The sequence below is a fragment of the Spironucleus salmonicida genome, chromosome 1 (assembly GCF_000497125.1).
Source record: "Spironucleus salmonicida strain ATCC 50377 chromosome 1, whole genome shotgun sequence".
NCBI classification, from domain to species: Eukaryota; Fornicata; order Diplomonadida; family Hexamitidae; genus Spironucleus; species Spironucleus salmonicida.
This window is the reverse complement of record NC_090596.1, coordinates 1,757,650-1,774,327: the sequence shown is the minus strand read 5'-3', so window position 1 is coordinate 1,774,327 and position 16,678 is coordinate 1,757,650. Positions and strand designations below refer to the sequence as shown.

The 16,678-nt window shown below is 24.5% G+C and overlaps 10 protein-coding genes across 10 annotated transcripts; 6 read left to right on the top strand and 4 right to left on the bottom strand. All coding sequences in view use genetic code 6, as the record gives it.

Annotated features, from left to right (window-relative positions):
• Nucleotides 1-28: 28 nt before the first annotated feature.
• SS50377_21230 (uncharacterized protein) lies at nucleotides 29-1,528 on the top strand (the record flags this gene model as incomplete). The annotated part of the gene is made up of 1 exon (XM_067905167.1): nucleotides 29-1,528. The coding sequence occupies one exon, from the start codon at nucleotides 29-31 to the stop codon at nucleotides 1,526-1,528; it is 1,500 nt and encodes a 499-aa protein (XP_067768649.1).
• Nucleotides 1,529-1,573: 45 nt separating this feature from the next.
• SS50377_21229 (uncharacterized protein) lies at nucleotides 1,574-1,873 on the top strand (the record flags this gene model as incomplete). The annotated part of the gene is made up of 1 exon (XM_067905166.1): nucleotides 1,574-1,873. The coding sequence occupies one exon, from the start codon at nucleotides 1,574-1,576 to the stop codon at nucleotides 1,871-1,873; it is 300 nt and encodes a 99-aa protein (XP_067768648.1).
• A 1-nt stretch (nucleotide 1,874) lies between these two features.
• Nucleotides 1,875-2,765, bottom strand: SS50377_21228 (uncharacterized protein; the record flags this gene model as incomplete). The annotated part of the gene is made up of 1 exon (XM_067905165.1): nucleotides 1,875-2,765. One exon carries the CDS (start codon nucleotides 2,763-2,765, stop codon nucleotides 1,875-1,877), a length of 891 nt encoding a protein of 296 aa, XP_067768647.1.
• Nucleotides 2,766-2,809: 44 nt separating this feature from the next.
• Nucleotides 2,810-7,744, bottom strand: SS50377_21227 (putative pre-mRNA-processing-splicing factor; the record flags this gene model as incomplete). The annotated part of the gene is made up of 1 exon (XM_067905164.1): nucleotides 2,810-7,744. One exon carries the CDS (start codon nucleotides 7,742-7,744, stop codon nucleotides 2,810-2,812), a length of 4,935 nt encoding a protein of 1,644 aa, XP_067768646.1.
• A 39-nt stretch (nucleotides 7,745-7,783) lies between these two features.
• Nucleotides 7,784-9,496, top strand: SS50377_21226 (uncharacterized protein; the record flags this gene model as incomplete). The annotated part of the gene is made up of 1 exon (XM_067905163.1): nucleotides 7,784-9,496. One exon carries the CDS (start codon nucleotides 7,784-7,786, stop codon nucleotides 9,494-9,496), a length of 1,713 nt encoding a protein of 570 aa, XP_067768645.1.
• A 70-nt stretch (nucleotides 9,497-9,566) lies between these two features.
• Nucleotides 9,567-10,106, top strand: SS50377_21225 (GTA-1-like protein; the record flags this gene model as incomplete). Its single annotated transcript, XM_067905162.1, has 1 exon — nucleotides 9,567-10,106. The coding sequence occupies one exon, from the start codon at nucleotides 9,567-9,569 to the stop codon at nucleotides 10,104-10,106; it is 540 nt and encodes a 179-aa protein (XP_067768644.1).
• A 54-nt stretch (nucleotides 10,107-10,160) lies between these two features.
• On the bottom strand, nucleotides 10,161-12,275 carry SS50377_21224 (Spc97/Spc98 family protein; the record flags this gene model as incomplete). The annotated part of the gene is made up of 1 exon (XM_067905161.1): nucleotides 10,161-12,275. The coding sequence occupies one exon, from the start codon at nucleotides 12,273-12,275 to the stop codon at nucleotides 10,161-10,163; it is 2,115 nt and encodes a 704-aa protein (XP_067768643.1).
• A 105-nt stretch (nucleotides 12,276-12,380) lies between these two features.
• Nucleotides 12,381-13,889, top strand: SS50377_21223 (FYVE zinc finger domain-containing protein; the record flags this gene model as incomplete). Its single annotated transcript, XM_067905160.1, has 1 exon — nucleotides 12,381-13,889. The coding sequence occupies one exon, from the start codon at nucleotides 12,381-12,383 to the stop codon at nucleotides 13,887-13,889; it is 1,509 nt and encodes a 502-aa protein (XP_067768642.1).
• A 47-nt stretch (nucleotides 13,890-13,936) lies between these two features.
• SS50377_21222 (Rad50 zinc hook motif-containing protein) lies at nucleotides 13,937-15,058 on the top strand (the record flags this gene model as incomplete). The annotated part of the gene is made up of 1 exon (XM_067905159.1): nucleotides 13,937-15,058. One exon carries the CDS (start codon nucleotides 13,937-13,939, stop codon nucleotides 15,056-15,058), a length of 1,122 nt encoding a protein of 373 aa, XP_067768641.1.
• A 13-nt stretch (nucleotides 15,059-15,071) lies between these two features.
• On the bottom strand, nucleotides 15,072-16,673 carry SS50377_21221 (uncharacterized protein; the record flags this gene model as incomplete). The annotated part of the gene is made up of 1 exon (XM_067905158.1): nucleotides 15,072-16,673. The coding sequence occupies one exon, from the start codon at nucleotides 16,671-16,673 to the stop codon at nucleotides 15,072-15,074; it is 1,602 nt and encodes a 533-aa protein (XP_067768640.1).
• Between the last annotated feature and the right edge of the window lie 5 nt (nucleotides 16,674-16,678).

Here is a 16,678-nt window from a genome sequence, read left to right as displayed (position 1 = left end):
ATATATACACTATATATAAAATTTGACAATGGATTAATCCGCTCATTGCGAAAAGGTTTCATCCGACAAAGGTATGCTTCAGCTTTTAATTCAGCGACTGTAAAGTAAGGAAATTATTATATAAAAACTTAATCAATAGATTGTTTCACTTACCTAAAAAGGTTAGTAATAATCTAGTTAAAATAATTTTGAGAAAGTATCATTAAGACTTATAGATTCATAGTAGAAATATTTTGATCTAGAAGATTAATTAGATAATTGCAAATTCTAACTTGAAAATTAAGGAAATGTGATAGAAAATCTATAATCAGAATTAATGATAGTTTAAACCTATAAATAATAATATGAATTAGTCCAGTTTGAATTTGAAAGAGAAGTAGTCAAATCAACTTAGTTATAGTTTGATAACGAGAAATTATAGTAATAGCTAGATTTTATATAGCAAGAATGTGAATTGCTTAGAAAAAATTAAAAAATTGAAGTATAATAAATTGAATAATAAAATAAATAATTATAAAATATGTTGTATTAAGAAGTAGAATAAGCCTAATAGAAATAGAAAAATTTTGATGTTAAATTATCTAATATTATTGAAACCACTAGAGATGATAAATTGAATTTAACAAAAGAATAGTTGATTTAGGAGAATATATTTTTGTAGAAAAGAATAACCGATCATGATATTATAGTAGAAGAGCTAAATAGAAAAATAGATTATTTTACGGAAAATTTTTAAATTATGGGTTAAACTGTTAAAAATGCATCTACTTTAATTAGTGAGAATGAAATGCTGAGAGATGAATTACAAGCATTATAGGATAATTAATCAAAAAAGTAAGATTTAAATTACTCAGACTTAAAAGTTTATGAGTATTCTTGTAATGAAGAATCATTACTCATCGATGAATAGGTGCATGTTATTGTAATGGAGAATGCTAATTCAGTAAAATAGTATGATATTAATATACCGAAAATTATTAAATCAAAACTTACTAATCTATTATTTCTTTCGGGGAGAATATTAGAATATTTATAGTTCACACCATAAGAATTTAAATAAGGTATCGATTTCAAAACACTATAGTATTTATCAAATATCAAATAGAACTTGGCCAATATTGATTATTAATAATAAGAAAATATTGAGTATTTAACCAATTAACAATTAAAAATCAAAAAAATAATTGAAAAACTTGTTACTATTATGCACTTGATGAGTAACTTAGTTGAAATAAGTAATGAACAAATATAATTAACAATATTACACTTAGATTATAATTAAATAGAGAATTTAATCTATCTTTCTAGAATACTTTTACTACAAAAAATTATATAAGCTAAAGAAATGGTAACGATTATATAAAGTTAGAGTAGTAATACTTAGTGCAATTTTATAAATATTGACGAGGTTAATATTTAGCTAACACATTTAGATACTCGCTAAATAGAGAATTATACTTATATTATTGAAATATGTCAAAAACTTTCGACAGTTTTATTGAATTGTGGTTTGTAAGGTAATTAATGATTTATTAATATTATTCTATATTTATTGATTCCTAAGCCCCACATAATGTTAATGAATTATGAGGCACTTTTATAGCCACCACATGAAAGGGTTATTAAAGTACAGACATAAAATAAGATAACACCGCGATTTTATACTCCGAAACCTGAATAAAAATATACATTTCTTATCCAGCTTCCGAAGCTCCATAAATTTAACATAAAATGCTAATAAATAAATGAAACTATTAATAAGTCAGAGAGATTTCCATAAACAACACTAAAATAACCACTTTTCAAGCACCAAACCCAGCCTTTGCCTTCTAAAAATTTGATTCCTGATTATTTTTTCAGCGACTCAGAGTGATTCAAAAATATATAATTTCCTCCTTTTCCCCCCTAGCAAAGTTTAAGCCACCTTTATCATGTCCAAACTCAAATCCTTATATCAGCAACATAAAAATCAAAAAATTGGTTACGATTCCAGAGCCGAAATGCTGCTAATCTGCAGCAAACATCCGTTTATCTAGCGCACGCTGGTCAGAACACTAGATTTCCGGAAGATTTTCTATAAACTACAAAGCAGTTTTTTCAAAGCGTAAACACCACTTTGATAACAGATGTGCTCTGATGAATTTTTAATATTTCTCGCAGCTTTTTGCTATCTCAAAAGGAACTTGAAACGTAAGTAGAAACTCACTTTTAAGTAGTGTATTGTGCTTGATAACTTGCGTTTATTATCGTAAAGATGATACACAGTTTTCCTTACTAGCTAAGGCCTTAAACCATGAAATTAACTATTTTGGAGGTCTCAGAGTAGAATCTGCACGCTGATGAAGGGCTTCGTTGTTTAAAAGAAAAGTATCCAAAGGGGTTTACAGATGACGTGGTGGAGCTGGATTTTGTAGTTGTAAACTTGAAAATTTCGTGAGTTGGAGCTTTAAAAAAATATTCTCCTATTATAGAGGCAATAGTATTTCTGAGGGTGGCTGTTCTAGAGTCTCCTACATGAATTTCAATTATAGTCTTATGTGTGATATTTTTGCTGATAAATCCTATTTTTCATGTTCTAGTATTTCAATTTTTTCCTAATTTTTAGATTAGAGAATGGATTTTAATTGAAGGTTTTCATCTTTTAATTGCACTAGGTAGGGCTTAAGCTAATTGAATTTTTTGAGGATTTCATTGTTACTTGTTATAGTTGTTTTTAAGCATCCATTGTCTAAAAGTATAGACTTAGCGAAAGATGTTGAATCCATTAAAATTTATAAGTGAAACTTCATAGTATTAATATAATATATTATCAGTCGATAAACAATATGGGTTGAAGTTTATCATTTATTTATTATAAAAGCTATATGGTGTATTTTTAAGTAAAAATTAGTGTACCTTAATAAATTAGTTATATACCATCAATTTTCATCTGACTACCAAAAAATCCTAAGTTTATAAATCTATTATGATTGGTAAAATTTTTAATTAATGCTCGTATTTCAATTACGCTTTAGTTTTGAATACCAACAACAGTATAGCCTTTATTTTAAAGTTATGAGTACTAGTTTATATTTGTCGGAACAACAACTATTTTTTATTCAATAGATATATCCTCATACTAAACGTCTACTAATGTTTATAATAAACCTGTTTACTAGTTAAGTTATTTATATTATTAGATTACATTTGAAATAATCTTATTTTCATTTCTAGTAAATATAACTTCAGTTTTAATATCCAGATTTTATGTCAAGCCTAGTAGTAAATATAATAACTATTAATTTGAGCATTATCTATTAAACCTGACCTTAAAATACATCTAAGCTTAATTTGTAAGAATATTGTCAAATTGAGATATAGTTATTTCAGTTTTTCCTCTATTTTTTGTAAATAATTATTAATAAAATGGTATTTATTACAAAGGTTTACATTAAGAAGCTATCTAAATCCCTTTGTTGGGACTATTCTACTCAATTAGTATTAGGAATAATATAAATCTGAAAAATTGTTGATAACTTCCTCCTAGGTCAATGCTGGATGCAGAAAAATTTATACAGTATGAATACTAAAAATATGTAAGCAATTTTTTAAGGGGAGATAAATTAATTGATAAATGTGATATCACAAAATTTAAATTGTCTACTTCATTATGCTCAATGGAATATTGCTCTAAAGTTCGTTTTAAAATAGGATCTTCAATATAAAATTTACTTTATTCAATTTTTAATGATTATTAATATATGATCAATATTAATTGTTTTAAATCATTTTCTTTTGTTTTGATATAAATTTAAAAAGTAGCAAGACCAAAATTTATTAGTATGAAAATTTACCCTAATTATGAAGGGAATGATTAAATATAAAATGAATTTTATTATAATATACTTTACCAATTATTTTAATTTAGAGATTCTTCATGTATGTGGTTGAAATTTTTAATTTATAATGATGTTTAAATTCTAGATCGAAGTAAAGCTAGTTATTAGTTAGTTTATAGGATCTTCGAAAAACAAATCTGCAACTATGAAAATTAAAAATTATCTTGTGGAAATTATTTAAATAATACTCTACAATATAATAAATCTACAAATATATAAAGTATATTTGCTTTGTTTTTAATAAATTGATAACATTACTTTTATAAATCAAAATTCTCATAATAATCAAAAGATGTAAATATCAATTATAGATTAATATTAAACAATTATTGTGTTTCTACATCTATAAATTATAAGTCATAAGCGTTCTAATTAATATTTAATGGAGATTTATTGATACCAAATATAGTTTCTACATGTTTACTAAATTATTTGATGTCTTAATTATTAATCTATTTTTCTAAATATTATTAAATCTGCATAATAATTGTTTAATGTATTTTAACCCACATATTATTCCTAAAAATAGAGGCGTAAAATTGGCTAATAGAGTTCAATTTTCCACTATATTGAATGCCAGTATTCGGGACATTTTATAATTTTCCTAAATATACGTTGCATCTATTCAAAATCGGACTCCAAAATGATATAAATAGTTTATTTCTAAAAATTAATTATCCCTTAAACTGAGCTTTTGTCTATTTACTTTAATGTATAATCTGTGATTATTATTGTTGTATGATTCCGTCTTAGTAATTTTAATAGTAGGTACCCATATAGTTTTATTGAGAAAAATTTAGTAAACTAAACTTTTTTATACTATCAGTTAAATTTTAAGCTCTTATAATTTCTTCTTGATAAGAAATATGATCAATAATTATTTATTTATCGGTTAAAGAGTCTAATTTTAGTATATTTATATCTTAAAACTGCAGTAATTACTTTTGTTAATTATAATATTAGTTTTACTTTGTATTAGCTTTAATATAATCTAAAATATTAGGATAATTATCGATAAAATTAAGCATACCTAAACCACCATTATCTTATTAAAGTATGAACATAAATAAATTGTACCTACGCTAATCAAAAGTATTTATAAGCTTTTAAATAGACCTAACTAGTTTGTATTAATAAGTTTGCAATATATTTTTAAAATTAATAGAAATTTACTGATAATATGTCAGTATTGATATTATTATTTTGTTTGATTTATTTACATTATTTTACATAGATGTTGATAAATGGGAAAATAATTACTTAAACTAGTCTTTTACTAAATCTTCCATAATTAAACTAACAGTAATTTTATTTAATTATTTATTTAAATTAAATCCCAAAAATGAAAAATTATTGTAATAAATACTTATTATTGACTTATCTGAACATAAAATTTATCGAAATAAGTTTTGAATAATAGTAGGATAATTTTATACAACTTATGATAAATACGTTACCTTTTATCTCATTAATGGTAGAACTAAGTCAAGAGCCGATGAATCTTAAATAATATCTGTTATAACTTATTAAGTATTATTTGACTTATTAATATTAAAAAAATATCCTTATTTTAATTTTTAATTTGTAATAAAGTCATTAAAATCATAAAACTACAATTTTTAGTATTAAATATATTAAACATTATGGCTACAAGAGTGCTTTGCATACTGAATAATTATATAAGGAATAATAAAGAGTTAATTGGATGTTATAATCGAGTTATTAAGCTGGAAACTTAACTATTTGTATTAAATTTTTGCTGTAAAATACTAGTAAATATAATCTACAATTTCTATATCAAAAAAGAATTATAATACTTTATGGATAAACTTAAGATTAATATTATAAAGTATTCCAATAGACTATTAAACTACCTGTAGATCATATTTTTCGTTTATTTTACAAATGAGATTAAATTAGTCTAATCCACTTAACTCACTAGATAAACCATATTATTGAAATAAAAAATTAAATCTTGTTTAAAATATTAATAGTATAATTTGATTTAACAACTCTGTTTGATAATTAGATGTAATTCTAATCTGTGTATATGTATAATAATCATACATATCAATTTCTTATATAGTTTATTTTGATTATAAAGCACTTATAAGTTTATTAATAAATTCTTCAAAATTGGAGTTAAACAAAATTAGTAAATTACTTATCTCTATATTATTAGTTTGCTTATACTAATTTATAAGACTGTTTTCAATTAGTGAAATTGTACTTTTTTGAAGAATCTCTTCTTTTTTAATTTTATCTACTGTGTTAAATTTTTATTTTAATTATATATACAGATTTTTAATCTCCTATTAAGTTTTGTATGTTTAGATTGATTAATAATTTAATTGATCCTATTCAATAATTTATTTTAATACAATTTATTTAAATTAAAGAAAATTTTCTATCATTTATTTATAATTATATTACTTTAATTAAAAGTAAATATTTTTACGTTATTCTATAATTTACTAGCTTAAATGTTACCATCGCTCTAATGTCTTTTGATTAATCAAATATAATTATTCTACTGTTAAATTTGGATTAAAATACTTTATAAACTATTACCGTCGAAGTTTCCATGCTTAAGTAAAATATTACTAAAAAGCAGAATTGCTTGAATAATAAACTGATTATATAGCATTAGTTCTTCGTTAGCGTGTTATAATACTATTTTTTTTAGCGTCATAAACATTAGTTAATCTTTACAAATAATTGTTTACATATTTACTAGTTATTAGTAAGGTATCTTAATATAATTTTTAATAAAATTTCAGATATAAACTGATGGATTAAGACTATAATTCTTATAAACTTTTTATGCATGTTAAATATTTATTTAGTTTAAATTTATAACGATATAACCCACTACTTTTAGATAAATTCGAATATATAAATAGTATGGCAGATGAAGCCTCCTATATATTTTATAATCCATATAACCATGAATATATTTAATTTACAATCTATTTTAAAAATTAACCCGTTTCTAGAAAAATATTAAATAAATTACCAATTCTACCTTATTTCTTTTATTTAGTTAATAATTAAGTCTTTTATTCTAAAATAAACTAATCATTAACAAATTAAAAACTAATCTTTTTGGAAATTAAAATTCCATTTAATAGGCTCTATAACTATTTTAAAAGTTGAATAGTTGCCTCTAACCAGCACATCTTAACAATGTAGAAATCTTATTTTAATGCATTTTACGATCTTATTTTATTATTTTATGAAATGTTTATCTTATTTGCTGCATAAAGTAAACGAAGTGCTGGTTTTTATCTATTTCTATATAATAATTTTTGTAACTAAGTCTTTTCACTTATTTAATACTTTTAAAGAATTTTACGCTATATTTAATAAGTATTTTTAGTTTATTAAGATAAGAATTGAGGATATAATGATGTATCCTATGATATTTATGGTTTTAAATTTTATGTATGAAACTATGACTTGCATTAAAGTTAATTAAATACAGATTCTCTAGAGTACAATAAATCATCATATGTGAACAAATTATCACTGGATTACTATAAAATATCCATTTTATTATTACTTTTATAAGATGGTAAATCCATAAAATTAATTATTGGGTATACATATTAAGTAACAGAATTAGGTAATTACATATTATTACATTTTCTAGATGATTAATTTATTATTCTTGTTACAAAAATATTAGTTTAACAATAAATAGGTTAAAAAATATTAAACAGACCAGGATAAGTTAATATCGATGACTACAGAGCCTCTTAAATGTATTTTAAATTATAAATCTACGAAAAATTAAATTAGCTAATAGATTAACTTTACATGAATTTCTTTCGTTGTAATTCAATATCAATTATTTACATATTCATTTTAATATATTAATATACGTTATATATTAATTTATATAAATGCAAGATGCATACTATGTTAAACAATTATGTACGTTAGATACATAATACACATATAAAAAATATCAGCTTCTATTTAAAGAAACAATTGACGAAGTTTCCCCTGGTTAAATAGTCATATTTAATAAGGACTTTGAAAATATTATTTAGTTAGTAAAACCTGCCTTACATATTTATATATTCGAAGAGTATTTAAAATATTCAGATTAAAACTAAGTACCTCAGTTTCATATAGGATTAAATTATTTTCCATGTTTATCAGAAGTGAAAGTATTACTTACTGGGTTTAAATCGTAAGTCAAAAAGAAAAAACAGTATATGTCACTGAGTCTAGGTTTAAATTCATAAATGATGAATATATAAACTATTGAACAATTAAAAGAGTTAATTTACTAAGCTGATCAAAGTACGAGTATACTTTTTATAATCTACTAACCTTTTTTATTAATAAAACTATTAACTAATTTTACTAAAGATTAATAAGACTTAATAATAAGAAAATCTAGATCTACTGCTATCTTAACTAAACTATCAACCTTAACAAGTTTAAATAAATAATTAATTTAAAATACAATAGAAGATCCATAATATTATTTAAACGGTTTAGATAATTTAAATATATCAACATTTAAATAACCAGCTTCAGAAACTAAATGTAAATTTCATAAGGTAAACGTAATAAAAGATTAATTAGATTAGTCATTTATCAATCTAATGTAAAAAAGATCATTCATGCTATTAGTTGATCCATCGTATAAAAAATACTATGATATTAGTTAAAAATTTATGTAAATGACTAATAATTTATCAATTTCTAAAATATATGGATTTCATAATTTAAGCAATGATTTATGTTAATAATAATTTTCCTTTACTAATTTATAGTTAGTAGAATCAGAAATTAGTTTAGTGTCATTATAACTAATATATTCGAAACCGATTATAATAGTTTAACTTTTTGAAGATGAAGATATAAAACTATACTAAGACGCATAATATTCAGAATTTCGAAATGGTGGACCTAATAGTTTTATAGATTTTTGCACTATTCTACCAAAGAGTGTAGTAGATGAAAATTTAGAAATACTAAGAATATACTCAGAAAAAATATTTGTAGTTGGTACAAAAGAATAGCTATCTGTTTATTAGTCTCGAATTTAAAATTTTTTAAACATTAGATCAATTTTATGGTTATAAACTGCTATAATAGTATATAAAGGTGCTACTATTAAAAATTCTTTTTAGAGTTAAACAGTTTAATATCAGCTACCAAAACTAGTAGATAATAATCTAACAATATTAACTCCTAATGTATTATTTGATTTGTAGAATACATCATTATCACAGCTATCATAAGGAAATTTTGTTTCTATAAAGAATAGTATAAAAGGATTGTCAGCATAAACCATTATTAATTCCATATTTGACTAAATCACCGAAGACTAATCAGTGTTATTTGCTAAAGTATTATCATAATAAATACCTTATACAAGTGGAACTTCAATAAATCCATAAATATTGATAGATTTATTACATTAAAATATTCCATTTTAACATGCAATGTCAAGGTCCACTAAATTTGAAGAATAATTCGATGATATTATTTTAAATTAATAAAGCCCTCATCAATAGCATTCAAAGATGAGTGATGCAAGTGTTATAGCTGAAGAATTGTAATTAGATTTAGACGATCCTATATTTGTTATGGAATGATAATTATTTGTATTTTTATTTATATAATAAATTTATCTACGCAAATTTTAGAATTTCCGCTTCATTTAAAATGGATGATTCAAGACCTGTAGCTAAAATTTGGCCAGTTGAATTTTGGTAGCGTAATGACGTTTCTGTTTGGTTAACAGCTATAAATATGAAAAAATATAATATGGCTCTTCGCCGTTCTGATATTTGTGGTCGCTCACTTATTCTCCTTAACGAATAAGAATTAAGAGATATGGGTGTTGATTCTTTAGGTGACCGTAAAGCATTATTATATGAGATTTAACGTCTTGATAAGTGGGAAGGATTCCTTTGGCGTTACGAATTAGAGGATGCCAACTCTGATGCATCTGTTACATTAGAATTAGTATTATCTTTATCTCCTAACAAAATGAGTGCAATTTGTTGTGTACGTGATGCTAATGGCAATGAGGAGATTCCTAATGTTCGTGTTACTTGGAGCTTCACACATGGTGATGCCAAGAACGAAGATGCAATTGAGAGATTTTCAACTTAGGCATGTTATGACTAAAAGTAGAACAGGTCTATTATCAGACTCCCCTGCCCAGTATCTGAAGCAGAAGTCGAAGTTGAAATGGTTTGATTTGTTTTTAATTTATTAATAGTATACAGTCGACAGATTCAATATATATTTTCTTCACTTCATTCTCAGCGTAATACTCAAACTGTCTTCCATCTTTAAAACTTAATCTAAATATAAATTAAGATTGTTAATTTATGAACATTATTAATCATTTGCCTTACCATAAGATAGTTGTTTCTCAAAAAATGGTTTTAAATTGGCAATAAGTTACTCAAATTTAGTGATAAGTTTAAAAAACGCGACAATAATATTACTTGCGGCTCTATCATTTAAGAAAACAATCGTACTAAGCTCAGTAGCTAATATAATAAGCTATTTTTATACCAATAAAAAATCGTCCTACTTAAAATTATTAAAAATTTAGATTTAAGTATCCATTTTACTTGCAATATTGACTTAAATTAATTAAAACTAAGATAAAAGAATATGATTTATTCTATATATTTTAGACATAGTACCGATTTATACAGCAACATTAGAAGGTTAGTTGCTATAACGCATAAAATGAGGATTCTTGTTTTAAAATTACTATAATTGTAAGAATAATTTTTTATACTATATTAATTCCTGTGAACATTTTATCAAAATTCTGTTGTAATATTTTATATACAATAGATTGCGGAATATTTTTGAGAACGAAGATTAAATTTAAGGAGATAGCAAAAGGGAGTTTGATTATTTTGTTGGAGTATAATTAAACACAATAAATGGAATTAATGTTTAATGATCTGATTGATTAATCTGGTGATAAAAGTTTGTTTAAGAAGTAGAGCATTCCACACCATAAAAATAGGAATCCACATCAAAAAATATATGATCATTAAGTTTAAATGCATAATGTTATAAATTAGCATCTTAATGTAACTGATTTTCTGTAGGTATTTAAACTAATCTTAAGCAATTAATAGGGTACCCCCATTCAATGTCTAAAATACCATTTAGCTCAATTTCACAGATTGATTACTTATCGCATCTATACTATACAAATGCTATATCTTTACTAAAAAGCCACGGCTTTGATATATAATCATTACTAATATCTAAAAAAATATCAAATACAGCAGAATTTTGCATACAATTAAGTTAAATGAAATTGATTATATTAAGCTGTATTTAATTCTTTAACAGCAAATCCTTCCATAAAAAACGAGATATTTACGATTTAATTTTGGTTATCTCCTGATCAAACTCTAGATAATTAGTGTAGTTAAGCTCTATCTAATTAATATACTCGATTAAATGAATCAAATTAGGCGTAGATTCTTCAAACCTTATTAATTTTGAGACTCTAGCAATAAACACAACCTCTCTAGCTAAATTCTCTGATATAAAATAAGGCATAAGCTTAGGATAAAGTACACATCCAGGTGCTTCCACTTACACAAAATTAGTGTAATTAAGTTAGTTAAAATTTTCTTTTTAATAATCTCCTTGCTAAGCAAAAAACTCAAAATTATCAATAACAAATCCATATTTCATATATTAAACTAATAATTAATTATATGTTTGAAGCAAAATATTTGTCCAATCTTAATCAAAAATAACTTTTCTGTTAATAGATAATTTCGTAATGAATTTTTATGCATAGTTTAGAAAAGTTGGTAATTTTGTATATTGCTAATTTATGATTAAATTAGTATAATCTCTTTTTTAAAGAGAGAAAAAGGTATCAAAATTTGGGAAAATATTAGATAGAATTTATTCAATGAAATCTAGGTCTTCAATTAATTTTGAATTTTGAAAATAAAAAGTTTAACTATATGAAGCAAAATCTTCTAACGACGACGACTCATACTAAAATACACTTTTCATGTTTTATTCATATTTTTCTATTATTATTTCTATGGCATTATTAATTGCTTAAAACCCTAATGATTAAGATATTTTTGAAAATTCTTAATGATTAAACACAATATCTTGATACTAGCTAATAAGAGATGAATTGGTTTATATTTCTGAATGTGTGATAAAAATGAAGAAAACAACCTTATATTACCTAATTTTATAAAATATGAATCCTAATTATAGATAATCTTTTAAAAGATTTCTTTACATTTAGTTAAGAATAGTATTTTGAAATTTTTATTATGTAGGTTAAAAATTTGTTGTAGGTGTGCCTAGGATAACCTATTTTAATTCGGATATGATATCATTATGGGTATCACTCATCAATAGAATTTTGTTCTAATAAATATAATAATAGTATTATGTTTAAAAGAAATAATTATATACAATATGCTAGTATTAAACAAATATATTTGATTTATTTTGTTAATGTCAATATTATCTGCTGAGGTGTAGAGGGCAAACATGTATCTAAATAATGGGATAGATATATCTTTATCCATATCATATCCATAAACTTCATTGGTACCCAAACATGAGTGGATTCAAGATAATTCAGTAACAGATTGTATGTTATGTCATTCTCCTTTCACTTTCCTAATAAGACGTCATCATTGTCGTCGTTGTGGAAGAGTAATGTGTGATAAATGCTGTCCTAAGTCATTATTGTCTGGTTTTGCAGGTTCAGTAGACAGACTATGCAAATTATGTGATTGTATTATTCGGTTAGACTAATAAAATCTATCACCAGACTAATATACAATAAATTAGTATTTCGAAACTGATTTTCTGATGCAAGCCTTTGATTCAAATGATTTTGTTTTATTTTCAGAAGGTTTGAGATTACTACAAAATAGTATGAGAAATTTTAGGACTAGATCAGAGCTCTTATAGTATAGTTAAACTTTATTTTCGAAAATTACATTCTTCTTCAAGTAGTCTATATAAACATTACAAGATTGCTAAAAATTTTAGTTTATTGATTCTAAAATCAAGCAAATGACATAAACAGAGGCTAAATCAATTATATAACATATAATTAGTTTATGTATTAATTTATCTGCTACCAAGAATTAAGAATTTGCCATTTTCTTATTGAAAACTGAAACTGTAGACCTTATGATAGAAGTATTACGTATTAATATTGATTTAGTACGATAAGAAGGTGCACTATGGGTTCTTAAAAATCTTTCTTAAACATAATAGGGAGCATAGTAAATAGTAAATAGCTTATTTTTTAAAGAATCTGTGTTATGTAAGTTTTCAACGAATATCAAAAGTATTTAAGAATGCGCTTGCTCATTACTTAGTAATATTTTGTATCATATACCTCTTAAAACTCTAGATCTTTACTCTGAAAAAAATTGGAGACAAATGCTTGAAATTTTACCTTCTTCATAGCCTTTATTTTAATGTTAAATAATAAGATACTTAGGTTGCTTTTATATTAATGAACAATTAAATATAAATTTCCTTAATAATGATTTTTTGGAAATTCTTATAAGTTTTGTAAAAAGAGACGTCACATATGACGATTAAGCTGAAACCACAGCATTGATGGAAAACTATGTTATTTCTTCATCGTTGAAGTTATTAGGGTAGATAATTTACCTATAGAATTTTGATAGTAAACTTTTGTGTAATTCTATATCAGCAATGACTGGAATCATATCAAGAATGGCAAGATAGGAACTATTGTCAAGCGTCTATGCTACATATATACTAAAAGGACTATTGGAGTAATACCCTTAGGACACATATAAGATCATCAATGGATCAAAAAGTATTAAATCATTATTTGTAGATACACTTACAAAATGTATTGATAGCCATTATCCGAATGATCAAATTAGAGACTTGTCGCGTTAGATATTTAAAATTTTATAATCTATGGATTAAAAATAAATTTTATCTAAAGTTAAATAAAATTTCATTTGATGTGATATATTATATTAATGTATATTATTTAATTCTGTTTAATTTTAATGTTAATTAACTAACTTAATTGTCCTGTTTGTAGTGAATGTTTTACACATCAAGGCCTTATATAACACCTAAAGGTACTGCATAATATGGCTATAACTAGGTTGATTGACTTTTTTGATCCAAGATACTATCTTTCCCTTATTTAATCTGTTATTGATATTGATAAGCCATTTAAATAATGTGATATCTTCTAAATAAGATAATCAGATGGAGTTATGGCAACATAGCGATCAGCTGTTTAAGATTAGTAACTGAGAAAAATGGCGTTTGCATTTTAAAGAAAACGTGCATTATAATAGCATAGGTTTGAATCAGAGATGACAAGTTTTGTACACTAATGTTAAATTTGTAATGACGTCTTTTCTAATATTACAAGGTAAAATATGCTTAAGCATTATGAAAATCATGGTTTAAAAGTAGGAGGAATTGATGGTGTTGTATATATTGAAAAGTTTTTATTGGAACTTAAAAAACAGGTAAATGAGTTGGTATGTCCTTGCTGTGAGTAATAGTTTAAAGGAAATAAAGAATTTAAACAACATTTAAAATAGAAAGGTCATTTAAGATTTAATGCTAAAAGAACTGATATTGATCATTTCTTTCTAACAAATTATAGAGAATATGGTAAGTCTTGGCGATATAAGGATATTTCTGATGATGATATAGATGATATAAACAATACTGAAAATTTTTCAGATACTACTGATCAAGAATGTGAATGTATTTAACAAGAATGTTAATTAAAGCTCGAAATTATACCACATGCAGATTTGGCATATTAAATTGATTTTGATTCCATATGTCAGTGTTTATTTTGTAGCTTTTAGAATAATTTATAAGGTGTGAAATAGCACATGATAAATGACCATAGCTTTAATTTTTAATAACTACAAACTCTTACTGATGTATATTAGCGAATAATGCAGGTTAATTATTTCAGAATCAAAGTTAATTTGTTGTAATGTCCACTGTGTGATTTGATATTTAGTGATTCAGACTATGCAGCGAAGCATTTTTCTAATTTAGAGCATGGTTAATTATAGATTCTTACAGATTAATGTTATTTATTGCCATTTATTACTGATGATGCATTATTAATAGATGTCATAGATGAAGAATGAGTGAAAAAATAAATCATCTTAATTCTCTAATTTACAATGTTATAAGACCCAAAACGATACACAATATACCAAAAAATATTGGTATAAGATAGTACATTGTGTCTGCCATATTAGCAATTGCAATATTTTTAACGTATCTTTTACCGAAAATATCTTAATAAAAAGATGACTGTCTTACTTATTTTTTCATTACATCTTTTTAAAAGGCATGAAGCCTTTCTTAAAAAGTGCCATCATAATATTATCCAATAAATGGTTAATCAACCATGTATGAACTATTCAGGCATCTTTTTTAATTGTGTATTAGTTTTTCTTATATAGTAAATGATAAATAAGTAATCTTTTAATCTGATTCGGCTGAATCTGGACTAGAAACAAGCATAATGGAGCTATTTAATACTTTATCAGGCAAAATGCACCATTCATTTATGTCATACATAATTAAGTAACAAAATTACTTTTTAGTAATTTCATAGAAAATATTCGAAATACAAGTAGGTAAAATTGAATGATAGAATGTAATAATATGGATATTATCATTATGTTCATTTAAAAATGTAAAGTAAATTTATCCATATACTTGATAATCTCGTGGTAATTCTCTAGGTTCTATAAAAGTAAATAAAACCCCATCTGCGGTTTAAAATTAATGAAATGATATATTAAATTCAAACTATTCTTATTCCCCTATTTCAAAATCTATATAATAAAATTATATATTAACTTAAGTTATTAGGGTTTCATCAGAAATGCAATTTTAAATTATCTTAGAAGGCCAAAATGATGTTGTAACTTATGTTCTATCCATAAAAAAATCTATGGTAACATCTTCCATACATACACTCTCGTAAGTAGTTTTAAAAATTAAGTCGGCTTAAAGTTTTTATTTATATAAAACATTATTCGAATCAATTGATTCATAATAAACTACCAAATACAGGACTTAACCTTTATCCTATTCAAAAGCTGTAACAAACTTGTTAAATAAAGGTTTTTATGATATCCCTAAATCTTCTCTAGATTAAATAAAAATCTTAGTCGCTAAATGATTGTAAACTGTGTGATATCCGTCAACAATTGAATCTTTAGGTAGTATTGGTACACTATAAATCACACCATTTTTATCTGAATATTCTAAAAATACAGTTACAGCACCAGTAACATGACATAAATTTGGTTCAACATTAATTTAGAAAAGAAAATTATCTGTAAAATCGTAAATAAACTAAGCATGTTTCCAACACTGTTAAGAATTAACTTAAGTATGTTCAATTTACGACACAGCCCCTTGAATTGGGACTATATCGAGTGTGAAAGTGTAATTAGCCTATTCTTACCCTATAATATCTTCAAACTCGGAGTCTGTAAATAATAAGGAAATGTTTACAATTTACTGGGCTGCAAACTTATGATTCAAATTCTCAGCTTTAATTGGTGTTCCTGGAAAATTCAAGACAATCGTTGCATCAGCACCGTCGAACTAATCACATTGTGCTGCACTAGTTTTAGAAGGCCAGAATATAAGAAAAAGTTAACGAGTTTGTACGTTTCCTGTTAAGGTTGAGTTTGGTTGAAAGCAATCAAACCGTGAAAGTTACAGAAAAAGCAGAAGCATTTCTT